This window comes from Octopus sinensis, linkage group LG17 (assembly GCF_006345805.1).
Source record: "Octopus sinensis linkage group LG17, ASM634580v1, whole genome shotgun sequence".
NCBI classification, from domain to species: domain Eukaryota; kingdom Metazoa; phylum Mollusca; class Cephalopoda; order Octopoda; family Octopodidae; genus Octopus; species Octopus sinensis.
This window is the reverse complement of record NC_043013.1, coordinates 13497978-13520091: the sequence shown is the minus strand read 5'-3', so window position 1 is coordinate 13520091 and position 22114 is coordinate 13497978. Positions and strand designations below refer to the sequence as shown.

The 22114-nt window shown below is 36.6% G+C and overlaps 2 protein-coding genes across 3 annotated transcripts in view; one reads left to right on the top strand and one right to left on the bottom strand.

The window, feature by feature from the left end:
- Nucleotides 1-22114, top strand: part of LOC115221043 — a 336595-nt gene that overhangs the window by 112709 nt on the left and 201772 nt on the right. The window lies entirely within an intron of this gene.
- Nucleotides 1-22114, bottom strand: part of LOC115220995 (transient receptor potential cation channel subfamily M member-like 2) — a 47090-nt gene that overhangs the window by 546 nt on the left and 24430 nt on the right. For both annotated transcript variants that reach the window (XM_029791214.2, XM_029791213.2), the window contains exons 6-9: nucleotides 20572-20656; nucleotides 13799-13978; nucleotides 4617-4780; nucleotides 176-339 (exon numbers count right to left, since the gene is read on the bottom strand). In XM_029791214.2, coding sequence (XP_029647074.1) covers nucleotides 13883-13978; nucleotides 20572-20656 — 181 coding nt within the window. In that variant the 3' untranslated portion in view covers nucleotides 176-339; nucleotides 4617-4780; nucleotides 13799-13882. The remainder of the gene's footprint in view (nucleotides 1-175; nucleotides 340-4616; nucleotides 4781-13798; nucleotides 13979-20571; nucleotides 20657-22114) is intronic.

The window sequence follows — 22114 nt, the reverse complement described above, 5'->3', positions numbered from 1 at the left end:
GAAGAATAGAATTGTTTAGATGTTAACTATTAATAATAACCTAACTATAACCAATAAAAGACTGGTTTGCTATTAAAGAGAGTAAATTAATATGATGTATATATAAACTTAACCAGTTATCCTTAATATTTCATTTCCGGTCTATATTTTATGGTTTTATTTCTCTAATAACAACTTACTTTGCCTTTTGATTTGTAAAATAGTATCTTCTAACTGTTTTTTGAATTCAAGTTCTACCCCAGAAGTGTCGTTGGTACCATCATCAACAAGGATAAAATGTGTATGATTAGGATCCAAGGCGTACTCTCCTCCATTAGAATAGTTTGCAGGCCACAATCCCTGGAAATTAAATCGAAATTTTAGTTTTATATATATATATATTTTATTATAAAAATCATTATGGTCTAAAAATATATTTATTGCGTTTGTTCTGACACAGAAAAATATACGAGAGAGAGAGAGAGAGAGAGAGAGAGAGAGAAGAGAGAGGAGAGAGAGAGAGAAAGAGAGAGAGTGGAAAAAGAGAAAGGGGAGAAAAAGAGAGAGTATCAGAATATAGATTGAGTTATACTGAAAGTGTTGGTGGGGAGATTTTGATGTTCCCAGACATTAGAAAGAGGAACTCTAATGAATTGCTATACAGATGCATAATCACGCCTCCCCTACACACACATACATTCATACACCATTCCACAGATATATAGATTCATATATGCATATACATATACATACATATATGAATGCACTCACACACACGCACAAACACATATATGCCTATAGAACTGGCACTCTGTTGGATACGATAAGAAGTTGATCCGATCGACAGAACAGCATGGTCTTGAAATTAACGTGCAAGTGGCTGAGCACTCCACAGACACGCACATCCCTAACATTGTTCTCTTGAAGATGAAGCAGAACACACAATGTGACAAGGTGTTACAAGTACAACTCATTTTTATCAGCTGAGTGGACCGGATCAACGTGAAATAAAGTATCTTGTCCAAGGACACAACGCGCTGCTCTGACTCGATCTCACAACCTTACGATTGTGAGTCAAATACGCAAAGCACTTAGCCACTAAGACGTGTGCCTTTGCACACACACACACACACACCATACCACACATACACACATGCGTATGCACTTACATATATACACATGTATAAGTGTATATAAAAAAGTGCGTTGAAAAATAAATGACAAGGTAAAGAGAATGCATAATCTCTCCATTGTCTTTCATTTAATTTCAAATTCCGCTCTATATTCGACCAACACTTACCTCTGAAATACAATAGAAATACAATAAGAGGCTTCCAAAGAGGAAAGCCTTGTGCTAGAAAGAGCAGTAGAACAACTTAAACCACCAAATAAGGATAAATTCTCGAAAGTAATGAAAATTAAAAACGTTTACGATCTCAATTATTTCCCAGACCATGGTTTCTAACTATTTCCAGCAAAAAAATATTTGTTGAAGGCCAGTTTCATCAGTGGGACAGCCTTTAGATTTCAAATATACACACAGCCAGATCCACATGTAAAACTAACTGCCTGTACATCCTAACTTTTCAGACCACTGCGCAGACGCAGATTATACCCGGCGACATTATATTTCTATGTGAATAATATATAGTCTAATGACTAATTCGTTTTTGTGCTAGGCCACTGGTAATAATAATTTCTTATTACCCTATTGATATTTATTATGTTTATTCCTTGAGAAATTTGTTCGAAATTTTTATCGGCATCCTCTCTGTCGCCGGGTATAATCTGTGTCTGCGCAGTGATCTGGAAAGTTAGGATATACAGGCAGTTAGTTTTACATGTGGAACTGGCTGTGTGTATATTTGAAATCTAAAGGCTGTCCCACTGATAAAACTGACCTTCAGTGAATATTTTTTTGCTGGAAATAGTTAGAAACCATGGCCTGGGAAATAATTGAGATGGTAAACGTTTTAATTTTCATTCCTTTCAAGAATTTATCTTTATTTGGTGATTTGAGTTTTTCTACTGTTCTTTCTAGCACAAGGCTTTCCTCTTTGGAAGCCTCTTATTTTATTTATATATATATATAAATATCCATATATATGAAGGCATGTATATATATAATTATGTATACGTGTGTTTATATGTATGTGTGTGTGCGTGTGTATGCTAGCTGAATGACCGACGTTGTCTGGGTTATTGCATTTCTTATTTACATTAGTAAACAATAATATATACAAATTGTAATGTTAATAGAATTTTGAACTGAAAATCTGTCAATGCCGAAGCACCTCAGGGTAAACAATATTCACTGTGCCATTTTTTGTTGGTGTTGAAATAATTATTGCTGCTTCCAACTCGCAAGGGAGTAACAAAGGTTGGACGTGGGAGAAGTTTGTAGTGGAGAGATCAAGTCCAACTACTTTGAGGGATTGACTCTGATATTTGTTAACTGAAATACCAAAACTTAGTTTGACTAGAAACTGAAGCCTCTTAAATTCAAATGGAACATCTGTAGGTACGAGAGGAATTTTTGAAATAAGGACATTTTCTTCTTTGTGACTACCTGTTATGATTGTTGCCTGAAGGACATGGGGCTTCTTGGAAGTAACAATTAAGTGAGTTCCATTACACAGGCTAAATGGGTCAAGATTCTTATGCAACATAATGGGAGCACCCAGTTTTAATGTCAAGCTATGCGGTAGCATCCCAATGGATTTAAGTGTGTTCAAAAATTCAACAAGTATTGAAGGACCTGATTTTGATCGACTGTTGTCTAAGTTAATGATTTTTCCGGGTTTAAAGAAATTATAAGGGGATGACTCCATCAGTGACCAACAAAACAGTCACTATAACCATGTGAAGAGCTCAGGTTTAGGAAATGTTTTAGTACTCCATATTACTCTCCGACCACTGCAAAGACTTCTTTTTAATTGTACAGAATCTACTTTTCTTACAAGTTACAATATGGTTGAAAAATGGTTCGGTCTGGTTACGGAGAAGAAACAACGAACAAATTTCATATCTGTACATTTCCTGATATTCATTCAAATCGTGTGGTACTCATTTGTCGAGCTTTATTGATTTTTCGATTGCATACAAATGGTTTCAAACAGTTTTCTGGTTAACGTGAAGTTCACGTGCTAGTTCTCAGGTCGTTGTACAGGGATCTTTCTCAATGACGGTCTTTAATTTACTGTAATCGATGACAGATGGGCTACGCTCACAATCTTCAAGGCCCTAGTCTCCACTGCAAAATCGTTTAAACTATTTTCGAGATGACAACTCAACAAATGTTTCGTTGATATCACAAGCAGTTTCAGCTGCTTTGCATCCAATTTTGAAGTTGAATAGCAAACTTGCTTGAATATCGCGCATTGACAACTCCATTTCAGATGATTCTGACAACGGCTAAAGAAATATCAATGTTAATTTACCGTTGCATTTGGTTAAGTCTATGTCTATATTATCATACAATTGCAATAAAGTGCTTTAAATAATTCAAAACTCTGAAAAAAATCCAGTACAAATTCTTCATGATTTAAAATGTTGCTTACTTTTTACGCAAAATGAACAAAAAACTGCTACTACTCCGTTCCAGACAAGGCAACAGAAGAGAGCCAATCATTCTTCGTGACAATGCTCGGCCATAGGTTTCACTAATGATGCTCCAGAAGTTGAGGAAACTTGGCTACAAAGTTCTTCTCCACCTAGCATATTCCCCAGTTTAATTCAAATTTCCTACAGTCCTCAAGGTACCTCTTTCTTTTTATATTTTCATTGTTATAATATTTCTAACTTAGACAAAGGGAAAAGTGAAGTATCTAGGGTCTTTGAAGGATTTCTGAAACAGGTGGTGGTTAGAGATTAAAAAGCTACAAGTCATGTGTTGTCTTTATTTTTACTACTTTGATTCATGTAAATAATATGACTGAATCCCAAGAATCAACAAAAACAAATAAGGCTCCTGAGATAATGCTCATAGAACCAGGCTCCTGCTGTATTTAGCAAGAGTTCTCTGCTATATAACCACATACTCCTTTAATCTCTTAGAAATAGTAAATCTAGACAAACGAATTAATTTTTGAGTTATGTCCATTGCACACAAATTCTAAGCAGAACCAGAAACTAGATCCAATGTCAAACAAGCGACCAAGATGATTGATAATATTTGAGAAGAGACGGAACACTGCCAAACTGATGTGTTTATTCTTGATAACTAAGGAAACTGAGGCTATGTAGAATATGGTATTTTTCCCAGAAACAATGAAATACCTGAAGTAGAATAGAACTCATTCTCTAAGGTCTGGTAATCTAACACCTTATTCACTCAATCATTTTACTTTTTCACTTCAAGTAAAATAGAAAAGCAACACACACACAAAAACCAAAAACCTTGAATATATTATATTAATTCCTTTATCACAAAATGAGCATTGTAACATGAATGGAAATTATAAGGGTCTTTTCTTGATTCCTTGATGTAATCTAATGTTTAAATGTTAAAACTTAATAATTAATATTAAACATTCAAACATTAACAGTAAAATGTTATAAATCAATATTTAATGTTAATATGGAGAAAAGATTAGATAAAAAGTTAAAAAAAGAAAATAACTGAAACAAAAATTTACCTCCTTATTCACTAGGGATTCTTTGTTTTGTACACAGTTCCACCGTGCAATACCAATGGTTTTCACTTTTTTCATGTCAGCCACTTTATTTTCATTATCAGATATAGCTTCCCCAATATATTTCACAACTCCACTATGTAAACCTTCACTTATGATCCAGGCATCTGCAAAACAAGAGATCAATAATTATATTCAAACATTTATTTCTTATTCTAAAACTACAGTATGTTTTTGGACAAAATACCCGTATGGCATTTTGTTATATTCCGTCACATTCAGGCTTCACACAAAAAGGCTGAATTTTCTCTTTGTCCGTGTAAGCTTGATGAAATATGCACCAGTCATTAACTGCGGTTAATCTAATCATTGATATATTCCTCATTATGGAAGTAAGGATATGATATACTGAATCAATCTAGAACTCAATTATCGATTTTCTAATCAGTCCTTGACAAAACATGTAAAACAAAAATACAACCCAAGCAGAATTTGAACTCATAACTGAAAGAAACAAAAACCTAAATACAACAATATGCTTATTCAGCCTTTTTCAGATATAGTCATCGGCAGCCAGCATATTTTATTCTATATTGATAACTGGAGATGGTCATTGCTGGAATGATTTTGAACATAGGTCTGTTGAATTAAGCTTGACCTCGGTTTCAACAGCAACAAACAGCTCAGCTAGAAAACCTTTATAACAAGTCAAAATGAATTATTATTACAAAGAAGAGATAAATCCTTTGGAATTACAAATAAAATAGATTCAGCTGCTAGTATTTTGTAGATAAATCCTATGCAAGTATGGAATAAGATATATCTCAGCATGGATCTGAGAATACTGAGAGAATTCCCTTCCCAGCCATGTTAGTTGAGGAGAGGTGGCCCTGAGGAGGAAGGACTCAAGCAAGAAGGATGTAGCCAATAACTTTAAGTGCTCACAGAGTGATTGATGCTAGTGACAGATAGTGTATTAGGAATACTCAGATTTGTGCAATTCTTGAGGGATCGATCCTAAACATCCTCTGCCTCATACATCATAGAGAGTGTAAGGTATAGATCCGAATTTTTATTTCAGTCAGAGAAGAAACAGAGTGACATACCAAGCTGAGTGATGGATGAGGTCTGCCAATCTCAATCACAAATCTTTGGTTATCCCATAGTATAATCAAAGACAGTTACCAAGGTGTTACAAATTGGGGCGGAACCGGAAAATGCATAATTGCAAAATGAAATCAATAAACTCACAACCATATTATTCCAGGATACTGATAAATTTGATTGGGTTTGATTATTGTTACTTGGAAATTGTATTGTTCAATAATCAAAAGAAATGGTCATCTATTGAAACCCTTTTACACTGTGTGCTTGGTCGGTCGAGAATCTCCCCTTTTGTCCCTTCTATATATTTTACTATGGAAATCATTGCTGTGGAACTTAGAAATGCTGGATTTGGGACACATATATTTCCAACTTGACATCTATTACATGGATTACCTGGATGTGACATCATGAACTCAGGTAAATAATAACTGATTATGCAGATCATTTCGTTTGAATTTACTGTTTGAGAAACTTCGTTCTTTGAATGATATATGTTTTCATAGAATTCATTTATTCTTTCTAATAATAGCTGTTTTCCATCGTTATATTTTAGGCTAATGATTGTGTTGCGTCCCATACTCAACTTTTGTTTACTTTTTTAAACATTTTTGGTTTCAATTATTTCTTTAGTTGTCTCCATATTTTACTTTCTTTTGTTTTCTCTAATTATTTTCTTTACTATACAGAACGCTTCCCTTTCCCTTCCCCCTCCATCCCTACCTAGTGTCTATCTTCTACTGAATGAAGTGATTATATAGCGAATAAAATGACAGTTAGTGAATGCAGGTTGAAGACGATTGTATGTTTACGAGATCTTTCAAATGCTTCCTTTTCAGATGGAAAATGCTACTGTCCTCCATCCCAGGGTCTCGCTGTCCCACACCTCTCACACCTTCAGAGTTAGCACACTTAATGTTGGTATATTCAAAGGTAGGTCTGGTGAAATTGTTGAGATGCTTGAACGGAGACGTGTTGATTTATGCTGTATCCAAGAAGTAAGGTGAAGAGGAAGTTCTGTTAGGTTCCTCACAGGCAAAGAACACAAGTATAAGATTTTCTGAGTAGCAAACGCTGATGGGGTTGACTGTACTCCTTACAGAGAAATGGGTTGATAAGGTAATCGAGGTAGTCAAAGTCTGTGATAAAATACTTAAGCTTAGACTAGTTCAGCAACATGGATTAGCAACCATTGTCTTGGCATATGCTCCTCAGCCAGGGCTACCTGATGAACAGAAAGACCGATTTTATGACACCCTCTTATAGACTATCTTGTTGATGAATGACAGGAACCTTCTCTTTGTTGTTGGTGACTTCAACAATCATATTGGACAACATCTAGCGGGATTCCATGGTGTAGATGGTGGCTCTGGATTTGGTTCCCGCAATGGGGAGGAAACCAAGCTGCTGGAGTTGTGTGATGCAACAGAAGATAGTTCAAGGATGGGCCTTTCTTCCCACATTTGTAACCCATCTTAACTTTCCTAAGTGTCATTGTTATGAGTATTAGTGCAATTACAAAAACTAACGGTGAGAACGAGTCACCTTGGAAGATTCCCTTTTTAATATTAACTTCTCCAAGGAATACATTACTTGAGTACAATTTGGTTTACCAATCTTTTATGCTATGCATAAAGAAATTTGTGATGTTGTCAGCAATACTAAACACCTGCAGGCATTCAATGGTCCAAGAATGAGGCACCATATCATATGCCTTCCTGAAGTCAATCTAAGCCATATACATGTTTGTATGTTGCTTTTTACAATACTTCAAAACTGTTTTATCTATGATTAGGTGATCCTTGCTACCCTGAGAACTCTTCCTACATTCTATTTGTTCCTTTGGTAGTATTTCTTTCTGTGCCAGGAAAGTGTGTGTCTTTGCCACACATATTCCAGTGAGTATCTTCCAGATTATCCTCAGGCATACTATGGGACGGTAGTTTTCCACAATATTCCCCTTCTATCTTTTATTATAAGTGTTGTCCTCCCAGTCACCATCCACACAGGGATGGACACACTCATTCAATTGGGCTGCTAGTCTTTCCTGCACCGCGTGCATCTCTTCGGCCAAAAGCCATGAATCCCATCTGGTCTTGGGGCTTTCCAGTTAGACACTTTACCCATTTGTTCTTTCACATCACCTGTGCTTATGACAATATTCCTTTGTTTCTTTCCTCCTTGTAATTCTGCCTTGATATTTCCTTTCCATATTGCATCCCTTTTATGTACCACATCGTTTCCCCATAATCCGCTCCAGAACTCCTTGGCTTGATTTGCATCAGGAGCAACATTTTCACCATTGTCTCCTTCTAACATTCGAAAGAATTGCTTCTAGTTATTTTTGAACAATATGTTCCCCTCTAACTGCTTATTCCTGTTCATTGCTTATTCTAACGGCTTATTCCTTATTTCTGATCTTTTGGATTTTTGCCATGATCCTCTGTTTTAACTGCTCTATTACTGCATCAAACCCGTTCTTCCATATTTTATATTTCTTCTCTAATTTTTCTCGGTCTTTCTTTTTCCCATTTTTCTAGTTTCCTCTTAACCATTGCTTAATTTTCCCTAGATCTTGCCTTGCTCACATTATGTCCCTTTTAAAGCGTCGTTCCCAATATGGTTCTTTGGCTCCACCATTTTTTGCTTAAGAAAGCTGTAATTTCTCCTCAACAAGTAGTGCAATAGCTCGGAGAAGATTCCTTGTTTGTGTTATGTCCTCCATCTGGATGGATGGTATGACAGTATTTATTTTTGTGTTACTTTATTTATCATACTCCTATCTACCCTTCTCATATTCATGGGGATTTTTTTCTGGAGCATTCATCAACTCGGTGAGACGTCTTTGAATTTCAAGCAATTCATTATCTAGTTGGATCATTTCCCTTGCATGTCCACCCACCACAATATCAGAGTTCACTGCTTAATGTTCCTGTTCCTTATCTTTAACAGCCCCATCACTATTCCCCTCTTCTTCCTGTCTACTCTTCTCCCTGCTTTCATCTCCCACCTCTCTATTTTCAACTGCAGCCAACGTTTGTAGCTCATTTGCAGGGTCTCTCAGACTCTCACTAATCTGAGATATTTCTACTCCAGATAAGTAACCTTTCCTCCTAATAACTCTCACATGGTTCATTAGTTTATTATTATTATTATTATTATTATTATTATTATTATTATTAGTAGTAGTAGTAGTAGTAGTAGTAGTAGTAGTATATAATTATTATTATTATATGAAAGGCGTGTTTGTTACAATCACTCGCCGAGACACACCCAGCATCTTAGTATGAGTGAAGGATATGAGATTTTACAGAATGACTGAAAGCTTGGGGTGGGGAAGTGGCAGGGGCAGTAGCGAAATATCTTCACGTAATACAACACAGACATTTAAATTGATAGGGGTTTTCTAAGGATGTGGGCAGCACTTGTCAGCACAATCTCTGAGACATTGTTCTTCTGGGACATTATCTAAATGTTTCTGACATCTCTTTCCTATCATTCTTAGGGCACCTACAATAACAAGAACAGTCCTTGATTTAAGATGCCACAACTTTTTCATTTCAATTTCCAGATACTTACATTAACTTAATTTGTCAAATTCCTTTGCAGATATATTTTTATCAGTGAGAACACTTAAACCTATTAGACTACAAGTATTGTCTTCCTTGTCTTTATTAACTATGTCTGGTCGATTATACTGAATCTTTCTGTCGGTATTGACTGGAAAATTACAGTTGATAGTAACATTTTTACCTTCAACAACTGGCTTGTTATTATTATTATTTTTCCCCCTTTTTTCTTCAAATTTTCTTCCGTTTTTCGTCGAGTGTTTTCCGTACACCAGGGCAGAGAAGATCATTGTATGCATTCTCAGATTACACACGCAAATTCACAGGTAAAATATGTATTTAAAAATTAATGAATTAATAAATTCATGAATGGATGTTGTTTTCACAGCGATAATGCTCTTCTCAGTACATGAGCTGTTCCAGTTAATACGATTTTTAGCACTTCCTGTAGGGATGGTAAGCCTGGTATCATTTCCAAATAGGTTTCAGTATCTTTTTTAATCATTCCTAGAGATCCTTATTATTATTATTATTATTATTATTATTATTATTATTATTATCATTATTATTATTGCCTTTGCACAGCTTCTAACACTGGAGATGTACTACAGTGTCAGCTGTTCACTACCAGTGAACTAACGTAACACCTCATATTTTTCGAGCACCTTCAGGAATAGTCGAGCGGTTCCAAGCAGTGCTGTTTTCTGCAAATGCTCCACCCTTATTGCAGCCCTATTGTTCCATGTACTTCTCAAGATTTTTGCTCACTGTTCCCAGGGCTACAACAATTATTGGGACTACTACCATCTTTTTCATTGACCACAACTGCTTAACCTCCCTTCTAATTTCTACTGTCCCTAAATTTCTTCTCTATGCTGTCAGGTCCCTCCTCCAATTCACCATACTTTTTCCAAGCAATCGCTTAACATTCGATGCAATACCAATATAGGTTCATACACTCCATAATCCAAGAATGTGGGATCATGTCGTATGCCTTACGATAGTCGATCCATGACATGGCTAAGTTAGTTTTCCTTCTCTTGTAGTCTCTAAGTACAGTTTTGTCTATCAGGAGTTGATCCTTGGTACTTCTGCACTTACGCTTGCAACGCTTCTGCTCATGTGGCAGGACTCCATTTTTTCTAGGTGATCATACATTGACTCTGCAAGTATTCCAGTCAATAACTTCCACATAAGTGGCAAGCAGGATATCGACCTGTAATTGTCTACTGTATTGCCTGTTTCGATGTTTTTCAGGCACAGCACTGTCCTACCCAATGTCGACCACCCTGGTGTTACTTCGTCAGCATTTAGCAAGGTGTTGAGTTGTGCAGCTATTCGTGCATGACATTCACCAAATCTTTTGATCCAGTAGCCTTGAACTCCATCTGGTCCCGGGGCCTTCCAGCTGCTCATTTTTTTTTTTTTTGCTGATTTCCTTCACTTTCCTAACTGAAATGACTAGTTCTTCCTGTTTTGGACAGACTACTGTTTGTTTCAGTTCTTACAACCGTTCAGCATCTTTCTTGTGCTCCTTGTCTTTGCTCCAGATGTCACTCCAAAATCTTTGACTTTCAATGTTATCTGGTATCAACATTTCATTTGTACACTCTCCATTTATTTCTTTGTAGAATCTCTTCTGATCTACTCTGAATAGCCTATTCTGCTGGTAACCCTTCATTCTTTGGTCGTATCTTACCGTCTTTAGTTTCTTTGCAACAAGGCACTGTTTGAGTTCCTCTGTTACTCCTTTCAGACCCTTCCTTTCAATATTATACTTCCTTTTTAGCGCCCTGTATTTTTGTTTGCTTTTAAGATTCCCTTTCTCTTTTCGGTCTAACATAGAGATTTCCTTCGAGAGCATGTCTAACCCCGCTTGGATTCTTCTTTTCCACCATGGATCTTTCTTTTCACACACTCCCATTTATTGCTTTTTCTTGACATCAACACACGCATTTTCTGCTACAACAATACTTGCTGCCTTTAATCAAATTATTTGTTTCTGTGACATTGTTTTTTCTGATGTATTTCAGAATTTCATTGACATTTTTCGTTTCTTGGTTCAATTTCCACCAATCAACCTTTTTAAGGTTGCAAATAATGTCGCTATCGTTCTCCTGCAGTCTTGCATTTATTCTGTTGTAGATTGCCTTTTTTCATCTGTCATGTTGCCATTAGTTTTATTGTCTTCTTTTAGATCATCTATATGTCACTCATCAAGTAAACTTGCACTTCTCCTTTCCTGTGATATGAGATTACTTTTATTAGTAAGAACTGTATTTTCATTGTTATCTCTGCTGTTATTTTCCATGACCCATCTTTTGATAGCTTCGAGCTCTACTTCTGTGAACCAACGATTTTTCCTTATTGCATTAGCTTGATCACATAATCTCTATTCCGTGAGTTGAAACAATTCCTTTTCTCTCCAATGATAATACCTACGTTGTTGGTAACCCCTAATTTGAGAACCATATTCATCTACCGGGCTGCTAAGATAGTAACACTCCATGACCACAGCATTAATTTGCATGTTCCATCTACACCGTGTGTGGTGGTCCCTTTCTGGATATCGACAGGCTGGAGCCAGACCAGAATCTCTTAGCCCGCCAGGTGTACCACTGTCCCCATCATTGGCTTCAGTTTAATTACCACCGTTATTTACAATATTTTGTTTTCTCATTGTCGCTCATATGAGGTATCGATTATCAGGTTGCACAATTACCAGTGTTTTTATTGTGACACCATCACTAGATGTATCATTAATCAGCCCGTGAGGAGGCTCCACCCATTCCTTTCCTTTTTATATTATTATTATTAATGATTATTATTATATTATTACATCATCACTGATATCACAGTTATATTTTTTTATGTGTAGTAGCAGCAGTGGTTGCAGCAACAGCAGCAGGGGTGGGGTAGTGGTAAGTTTGGTAGTTGGGTTTCAGATTCCTGTGCTATCATAATAGTAGTAGTTGTAGTATCATTGTAGTGTTAGTAGTATTTAGTATTAGCAGCTGCAGCATATTATTATAATTTTTATTTTTATCATTATCAACATCACCACCACTACCATTGTTATTCTCATTATTACTATTTCCATTTATTATTAAAAGATTTTACTAAACGTTCTTATTTTCAACTTTTGTCTTGTACTTAATATAATCATAAATATATCATTGTTGGAGGAAATAATAGGGTAGCATTTTAGTGAATAGATCATATTCTACAGGTGTATAAATAGATTCGGCAGATGGTGTGGAGGATAGGTATTCACACAGTAGTTGTAGATATTAAAGTCTTTTTTTAAAGCTGATCGTTTGTGTGTTCGAAAGCTGTAGGTATGTAAGTTTCCTAGCTTATTTATTTTGAGGGAGATTTAAAATATTCACAGGAAATTGTAGATATTCCAGTCTTTGGGAATAGTAGGAGGAAGAGATGTTCACCTTGTTGGATTTTTGAATTTCCGAATTTATTTTTATTTTTCTTTTGGAATTTTTCTTTTCTTTTAAACAGTTTTGCTGTGGTTTACAGTTTTTGTAGTTGTGCAGTATGTATATATTGGCAGGTGCTTACTTAATTTTTTATTTTGCATTTAATTGTGTTGTTACAATAAAAGACATGTTTACATATTCTGTTAGTCAGGGAAGAAGAAAAGACAAAATGTTCACACAAAACTGGAGATATTAACGTTTCTAAATTTTCTGAGGTGTTCGTTTGTATGTCCGTTCAGAGAAAACTGTAGTGTTTTTTTTCTTCATTAAAAGTATGGTTATATTTTTAAATATTCAGGGAAAAAGGAACGGAAAGAAAAGGAAGGTAAAACTTTTTCACAGAAAATTGAAGATTTGAAATTTTAAAAATTTACTGGAGATGATCTTTTGTCTGTCCGAACAGAGAAAACTGTAGTGTTCTTGGAATAAAGAGGATGTTTACATTTTCGAATACTCAGGAGGAAAGGAGGAAATGGTAGGTATTCACAGAAGTTGTAGATATTAAAGGTTTTAAAGCTGATTGCTTATGTATTCGAAAGCTTTAGATATGTAAGTCCCTTAACTTATTTTCAGGGAAATTCAAAATACTCATATGAAACTTTAGATATTCCAGTCTTTTAGAGTTATTTTTCAGTTGCCCTGCTGGGTTGTATTAGTGTTTCTGTGTCTTCAGCTGCTGACAGCTCAGTGCAGCGAAGAATACGTCCAGCCGCTTCATCATCATCATTATTATTATTGAGTGTGAGAGAGCAGTGCATGCCATCAAAGTGACACTGAGGTAAAATATACGAAGCCAGTATACCCATCATGACTACTCGTCTGATAAGATACACCAGGCACATGCATCACAACCGTATGTGCGTGACATGGTGATCTCATATCAAGATAAACAATGCATGATCTTGCAGATGGGGCCCAGTTAGAATTATTATTATTATTATTATTAGTAGTAGTAGTAGTAGTAGTAGTAGTAGTAGTAGTAGTAGTAGTATTCACAATAAGTGTGCTAAAACCTTTTTACCTGTTGTTCTTGCAGCTTTAACTAAACTGTGCCCAAGAGCTTCTTTAGTAGGTTCATTCAACTGGACGTCTTCTCTTCCCCCAATCACAGAAATAAGTAAGTTTGGCATGAGAAATTCCAATGATATATTATCAAATTAATTATAATATCCATGGGGGTTTGGTGATCCACACGAACAAACTATATGTAAAAAAAAAAATTAATTAATGTTCCCTAATGTTTGATACAATGCGAAAAATACATTCAAATACTGGGGAATTTGGTGAACAGATTTCATTGTGATGATTTAACATTTGTATTCATAATATTGAGAATTGCGTTATTTGACATTAAGTATTTTAAATGTTGTGGGTTTGTCCTGTCACAGGGGAAGTCAGGAAAATTCAAGCAACAATTTCAAGGATTATCAGCCATAAATGTTATTGTCATAATCATTTATTATATGTTCATTATCTTGTTATATAAGTTGAATATTGTAACAGATTTCAATATTTCTCTCATACGTAGAGTTTAGCCATGTCTGGTTGCTTCAAGCTCTTGCTTGTTGTGGTTGAGATCCTCCCAGGTAAGTGGTTACAGAGACATCACCATGCGTAGAACCGACCAGGTCTAGCGGTGCTCTATCACTGGCTGTCCCGTAGCAGCCCCTAATGCATCCTCCACGGTGACGTCAGTATTCTGGACATACTCCAACCACATCCAGCCATAATGAGGCTTCTCCTAGTCTACAGCTTCAGGATCGAATGGGAGTAAAACCCAGGTAGGAGGATATAGCAGGAGATGGAGGAAACATTCGTATCAGTGAATTCGATGGATAGCTGTGAGGTGGGAAGCTGGGGGCTGATGCATGCGCACACGCAGTTCTTTGTTGGAAACATGATGGTACCATTTGATGTTCTCAAATATTCTGCTATCGACGTCACCAATCTTCTTTGCCAGGTCTTTTGCGAGGGCCGATGCGTTGTAGATAGAGAATTTCGTCTTGAGGAAGATAGAATAATGGTGTCAAAGGGGCTTCCATAGGGAGTACATGACCCCAGTGACCAAACCACATCTGCGATTGATCTCCATTGTTGGGCTCAGATAGATGAAGGAGTTGACAAACTTCACGACGTCAGGGTCAATAGGGAAGAAGAGGGTCTGAGCTATCAACTACATGCATCAGCATGGTCTCCGCCCATCTCACCTGATAGCCAAGCTTTGCTGATTCTCTGCATATGGTCAGTGCGTCCCTTAGCTCGTCAATCGAGTTGCTGAATAGGGTGGTGTCGTTCTCATACTCCAGGTCGGTATGATGGTAGTTTCAGAAGGTCACGCCAGAAACTCACTCACCAAATAATCGATGACATAGATGATGAGGTCGAGACCGGCCACGCAGCCCTGTCTCTTGCTCTTGAGGAGGAACCAGTCAGAATCATTCCCGTTCACCTAAACCCAGCTTTCGGTACTGCTATAGAGCTACTAGAACAGGGTAGTGATCATGGGAGACACACCGTCGAGCTCGAGAATTTTCCAGAATGATGCATGGTCGACCGTGTCCAAAGCCACCTTAAGGTCGATAAAGGCGATGTAGAGGTGGAGATCTTTGCGGACCTCCCGAGATCTTTGAACTACGAGACGAAGGGCAAAAGTATGGTCTGCAGAAGATCAACACGGTATGAATCTGGCTTATTGTGAATGGTGTGTGCTTCTAATGACAAGAAGAGATCCTGATGAAGGGCTTACTGGGGATGGAAAGGAGGGTGGTGCCACCGTGGTAGCTGCAGACGAGTTTGTTGCCTTCCGCTTTCTGACGCAGAGGATGATACTCTGAGTTCAGTCATTTAGGAGCTGCTCAGATACCCATAGATGGTCGATGATGTATCTGAGTCATTGAGTCATGTTTTCTCCATCCGGCTTGAACATCTCCGCGGCCACAGTGCAGATTCCTGGGTGTTTGAGGTTTTCGATCTTCTTCAGGGTGACACTGACTTCATCAGAGTTAACAGGATCGAGTCTACAAGTGTCGTTGGTTGGGGCTGTGTGTGCAGTGATGGTTAGACTGGGATCGATTTGGACAGATACGTGACAGAGAAAGCCGAAGTTCTCCTTCCAGTGTTCGAAGCAGGTGGTTTCCACGATGTCTACATTTCATTGGTATCCCTCGCTGAGGTGGTCTTTAAGTAGAGACTGGTACAGTCTCTGCGGAGCATATTGAATATCAGACTGATCTTGTTATTCTTTGCTGCTACATCCAAGTGCTCGGCTTCTCCCGCCCAGAACTTCTCCCAGTTTTCTGAATGGAGTCGTCGCATATCCAGTTGGGCTGGTTGTTTTCATTTGTGTTACTGCATAGGTGAGCCTCACTGCAGCAGTTACTTGTGTACGACCTCCACAGTAGGATCAAGGGTCGCTTGAGAAGAGGTAATGAGTTTACCAGGACATCACGTTCTAACTTTTGACACTTGATTTGAAAATTTCTCAGTTGGTAGTCTCATTTTTGGACACGGAAGTGAAGTGATTGTTGTTAAATCACGCAACTGTTGAGGCAATGTTGAGATTACAGACACAAAATGAATCAGGCCATTGCTGGTACTTTGAGACAGAGTCAGCTCGCAACTTCAACGTGAGTGTCGCCACCAGCAATCGATAGTAGATATGCCGAGTTGATCTCCTCTATAGAGCCGGCAGCTAGTGAGAAATGACCTCTAGCAGCGGAGATGATGATGTAGTTGATCGCCCTCTGTGTTTAACAGTCCGGACTGTACAAAGTCCTGTGATGATCAAGTCTGCTGGAGGAAAATGTGTCTGCAATATAGAAATTGTTGTTGCGGCATTGGAGCAGGAGGCAATTACCAATAGTTTGAGTCTGGAATAAGTTTGTCGAAGGGAACCTGGCAGAATAGATGGCAGCACTGATGTCCGTCAGGGGGGGGGTGATATCGTGGTGGGGACTGGTCCTAAAACTTTTGGAGTTGGTTGCAGTAGTCGCCCTTGACTGTCTTCTCTGCGAAGTCTGTGGGGTATAGGCAATGATGAAAACAGGTGGACAGCAAACGATCATTCACCGGGTTCCATCCTATGAGTAATTGCAGATGTACTTGGGCACGACTAATGCCACACCACAGAGACCTGTTCTGTCGTCGGGGCCTCTCTAGAAGAAACTCCTGGAATAGCAGAATGGCTTCTCCTGGACGAATGAGCAACAAGACATTCCATTTAGTAGCACGTCTTTTGTAGCGTAAGTTGATTACTCATTGGTCGGTGACATGCATGTGTCTGTTCCGATGTTGGACAGTCTGGTTTCTTCAGACGGATGATGGTCCTGCTATCTTGGCGATGTGCCGACACACTGTGGGACACAGTTAGTCTGTAAGTCAGAAGTCCTGTCTCCTGCATGAAGTAGCCATACCAGGAGCGAAGCATCAAACGGTTAGATTCTCTTGGATCTAAACTACATATAAGCTACTCTGGCACCATATGGCCAGACCTTAGAATTAGTCATGAATATAAAATTTAGAATTAGCCATTTCTTGATGCAATTATTTTCTACAAAATTTTCTGTAATCTCTGTTCTATTTTGTAATACTTATTCCAATAGTTCTGCCACAACAGAATAAAATTCTAATATCAATGAGGTATATCGTTGAGAATAATTATAATTCAGTTAAGATCGACATAATCATTACATCATTACAATAAATAGACTATTGTCCAAGTGGTAGATACAAGAATCAATAATTACATAGACACAAAACATAAGTACATGCATGCGTGTGAACATACGTACATACATAATACAAAGAGAATCTGGATAAACTGAGATTTTCCGAAAGAGCATTTTGACTGGCTGATTCGTAGATTACAAGTTCAATCTGTGAGTGGAACAGTAAAAATATGCAAGACTTTTCTCAAGTTCCAAATGTGAATTTGTCTGTGTTAACTACATCCCGAAGATGAGCCTGGTATCTTTGTTGGAACCGGCTCCTTTCTCAATAGAAAAATTATAATAAATTCATATATATATATATATATATATATATATATATATATATATACATATGTACGACAGGCTTCTTTCAAAGCTCCTTTCAGGCCTTGCTTGGCCCGAGGCCATAGCAGAAGATACTTGACCAAGGTGCCTCGCAATGGGACTGAACCCGGAACCATGTGGTTGATAAGCAAGCTACTTATTACACAGTAATTCCTGCGCCTATATATATATATATATATATATATATATGTGTGTGTGTGTATTTAGTAACAGAAAGGGTGGAATTTCAATTATCCTCACGTGGTAAGCTGTAATATATATAAGAAATTAAAGAAGGAAAATGCACACACTTTACATAGTTTTAGTTTTTTTAAAATATATTTTATGTTGTTTGTCGACTGGTTTCGTTTTAGCTAATCATGACATTAAAATTATTTTAATTACGTATTTTCTTTATCTATGTGTGTGTAGTTTATGAATGAATGATTCAACAAGCATAAAATTCTAAGGGGAGGTAATTGGTGATCGTTATCATTGTGGACAGGGAAGATAACTGTTCATTCTTCAGTGCCGGGGGAGGGAAATATATACACAAAATTTCAAAAGCTAGAGTAGTGGGGAGAAATATGTACAGTGATGGGAATGCAATCCTGAGTCAAAATATGTATAGAGAACAAAGCTGGTTATGCGTGCATATTTAGATGTGTTCTGTATTTTTCGTTGAATAATTTTTCTTTATTTGTATAGAAATTGTATTGTTGCGCTGGTAGAAGGGAAAAACTGTGAAATCTGGTTTGATGTTACCTGCACATCTCTCTATGTGTTCTCTTAAAGGAATCTGTCTGTATTACGGGAATCGGATCTGTTCTTTATGTAGAGTGGTTCTCCATCTCAATGTCATACTCGTTCTATATAGTTATGTCCACAACCCGAGCAGGTTATTACATAAATTAGATTCTCAGAGGCATAAGTAAAATTGATTTAAATTGTGACCCTCTCTCCTTGTTTGGAAAGGAAATTCGAGCCTTCAAGTAGATTGGAGTATGTTGCACAGTTTGGGCGTTTATATTTTTAACCATTGGTTTCGTGGTTGTTGTGTAAAGTTTCGCAATTGTTAGAAGTCACTTTAGCGATTTGTGTTGCTTTTTGCATTTCATGAATTTATGTGTTTTCAGGATTTATATATATATAAGGCGGACAAAACACAAACCCTTCGAGTAGATGGCCCTGCTTGATCTGTAGAAAAGGCGTAGGTAGAAAATCTATAAGATGTACCTGTTGTAAGCTATAGACACATAAGAGGTACAGCAATATCAAAGGAAAGTTACATGGGAAGATAGTTTCTGTGTGTGGAAGTTGCACAAGTGCAATAAACAACGAAAATGCACAGAAAACAGATTCCATCACATGCCAGGGTAAAAAACTTGAAGTAGTTGATAGCTTCTGTTACCTATGTGACCAAGACAGTAGTGGGGGTGGATGCTCTGTGAGTGTATCTGCTAGAATAAGAATATTCTGGAGAAAGTTATATATATATGACAGAATTTATTTGGGATTTGAAAATGCATCTAAATCTCAAATTGTTTCAAAATTTTGTAATACATTTATTCAAATATCAAGCTGGTTCAACAACGTTTTGCATATCAGTGGTAAAAATAAATAAATAATCCAAGGTTTGGGTAAGTTTATATGTACAAAGCAAAATTCGGAAAAACTTGTTTAAACGATCAAATTTTCGGATGTTCACACAAATTCCAATGAGTTTCACAGAGCCAGAATGTAATATAAGTCTAAATTTTCGCTGAAGATCATAAGAAATATCCATGATTGAAAGTTTAGTCATACCGAGGTTTTATAAAAATGACTAAATTGTTAATCATGTATATTTGTTTTGACCTTCATTAAATATTTACACTGTGCTACTATTGCAAGACTTGTGTTTCTATAATTTGCACTAATTACACTGTATGGAATTTCTAACAGCACCTCTGTACATGGTCTGTATGGCTATCAACTGCCAGTTTCCTCTGACCACCAGATCAGAGAGAGTAAGGATCTCTGTCAAAGGTTTTCTACAGGTCATTGAACACAATTTTAGCCAGATACTTCTCTTGGGCATTTTTAATACTTGTCTATAGAAAGCAACCAAACCAAACTATATCTCATTTAGTCTAACTTTTCTTCTAATAACTTGATCATTCGTTGTTTCCATAACTTTTGTACCCTTGTCCAGCAGTTTGATACTTCTGTATATTTATCTTTTTCTAGCATCTGCTTTACCATTGCAACAGTTGGCTGTTATGTTGTAATGTCATTCACTGGGAATCTCACCTTCATCTATAATCTGATTCACTATAGAAGTAACAAAGCCATATCCCATACAGCCAAGTATTTTAAGCATTATAGCAATCGTTCCTAACGGTTCATGGAGATTCCCATGCATTTATATTCTTCAGTGCTGTCAACTAGAAAGACTAGATCCTCTGTTGAGTCCATGTTGAGAAGACCTTTTTTTCACTACAATCACCACATATAATAACCTTTAATGATAGCTCTTTTATGCTTCTTTCTTTTCAGAATCACTAAGTGTATGTGTATTACTAATAATTCATACACACCAATATGAAATATAAAAACCAACTGTACAAAAAAGAAAAGGGTATGTAAAAACATTCACAAAAAGCATTTAAAACGTTGCTGCTATACAAATACATTGCCGAAATCATGAACTGATTATTCAATAAAATTTCTACAGACAAGTATTATCAATAAAAATATTTAAAAGCATTAAAACAATTACCTTTGCAATTTTCTGATCATGTTCTACAAACTTTACCTCACCAAATGCATCACAGGGATTTGATGCCTCTTCGTCTCTAAGGTTTCTATCAAAGACAAACAAAAGCCAAATGAACAATTGGAGTAAATTTGTGATGGGGAAGGTAGAAAAAGGAAAATGACAAAATCAAGAGATAAAGAACAACTCCAATGAAAAATACAAATATTCACAGATATAGAGATATAAATCTATACACAGAAATGGATACTTATCTTTCAATTTAGTTGAATAAAACAATGATTAATTTTAAATAAACTTAAAAGGAAAAGCAAAGAAACATTTTGCCATCAGAAGTAAATGGAGAAAAATGAGGCACACTGGGGAATAGTGATTCCACATCTGGGATGATGCTGCCCTTACACATACAGGTCTCATAAGACCACATCAAGAAAGAAAAAAAGGTGACTCATCTGACTGGCATGAAGTCACTTACCAATACACACTAAATTCTGACCTATAGTTGTGCTGTGTCCTCTCTTTGCCTTTTTTACCACTACTACAATAGCCTCTGCTCCACAGAACTGGTTGCTCTCTTTCCACCCTATCCAGGTACCACTGATACACACATCTCTTGTGTCCATTAGACTAGATCCCCACACTAACAATATAAAAATTGAATTAAGTAGGTGTGAAAAGAAACTGCATGAGATGTCCGGTAGTGTCTCCTTTTATCACTCTCTCTCTCTCTCTCTATTTGTTCCCCTCTTGCCCAAGGAAAGAAAATGTTGATCTTATTGGATTTATCCCCCTTGCTTACTGTACAACTAAATTCATATGAAAGGTAATATTGGGTATGTGTATTTGTCACAGTTAACTGTATCAGATATTATTACTAATGTAGTTCCTCAATATATAAACAGTATTATCATTATTGATAGTATATATTCATTACAAATAAACAAATCAGAAAAATCTATTAAAATTTATGTTTTAATTTCAAAAATATTTTTATTTTGAAAATTAGCATTCATTTTCTATGAAATTTGAAAATGTATAATTATAATTATTATAGTTATGTAACATTACCTGATATTACCTGGATTAGCAAAATATATGTATTCTCAGCATTAGCCAACATAGTAATTCATAAAAACTGTTCTTAATTAATAATAATTATGTGGTGACAAGCTCCGATGAAGGCTATGCTTTGCTGAGGAAATCTAATTAGACTAAAATATGTAAACAACAAGATCATTAGCGGGTCAGAAAAAATACCATGTGGTATTAGCTTCAAGTATTTATATTGAGTTCAAGTTTTACATTGCTCAACCTTTCATTTTGTCTTTCTGGAGTTGGGGAGTCATTAAAATAAAGTACCAAAACAGTCAGTGACTGTTGCCTGCAAATGCAAAGGTCACATCAAATTAGTATCAGACACTGAGCGAAAGAATTTTTTTCTTAAATATTATCAATTATTTAAAATTTCCTCAAAATTTAAAAAACAATGGCAGTACAGTTATGAGCTGGCAGAATTGTTAAAACATATTACTTTTGATACTTAACA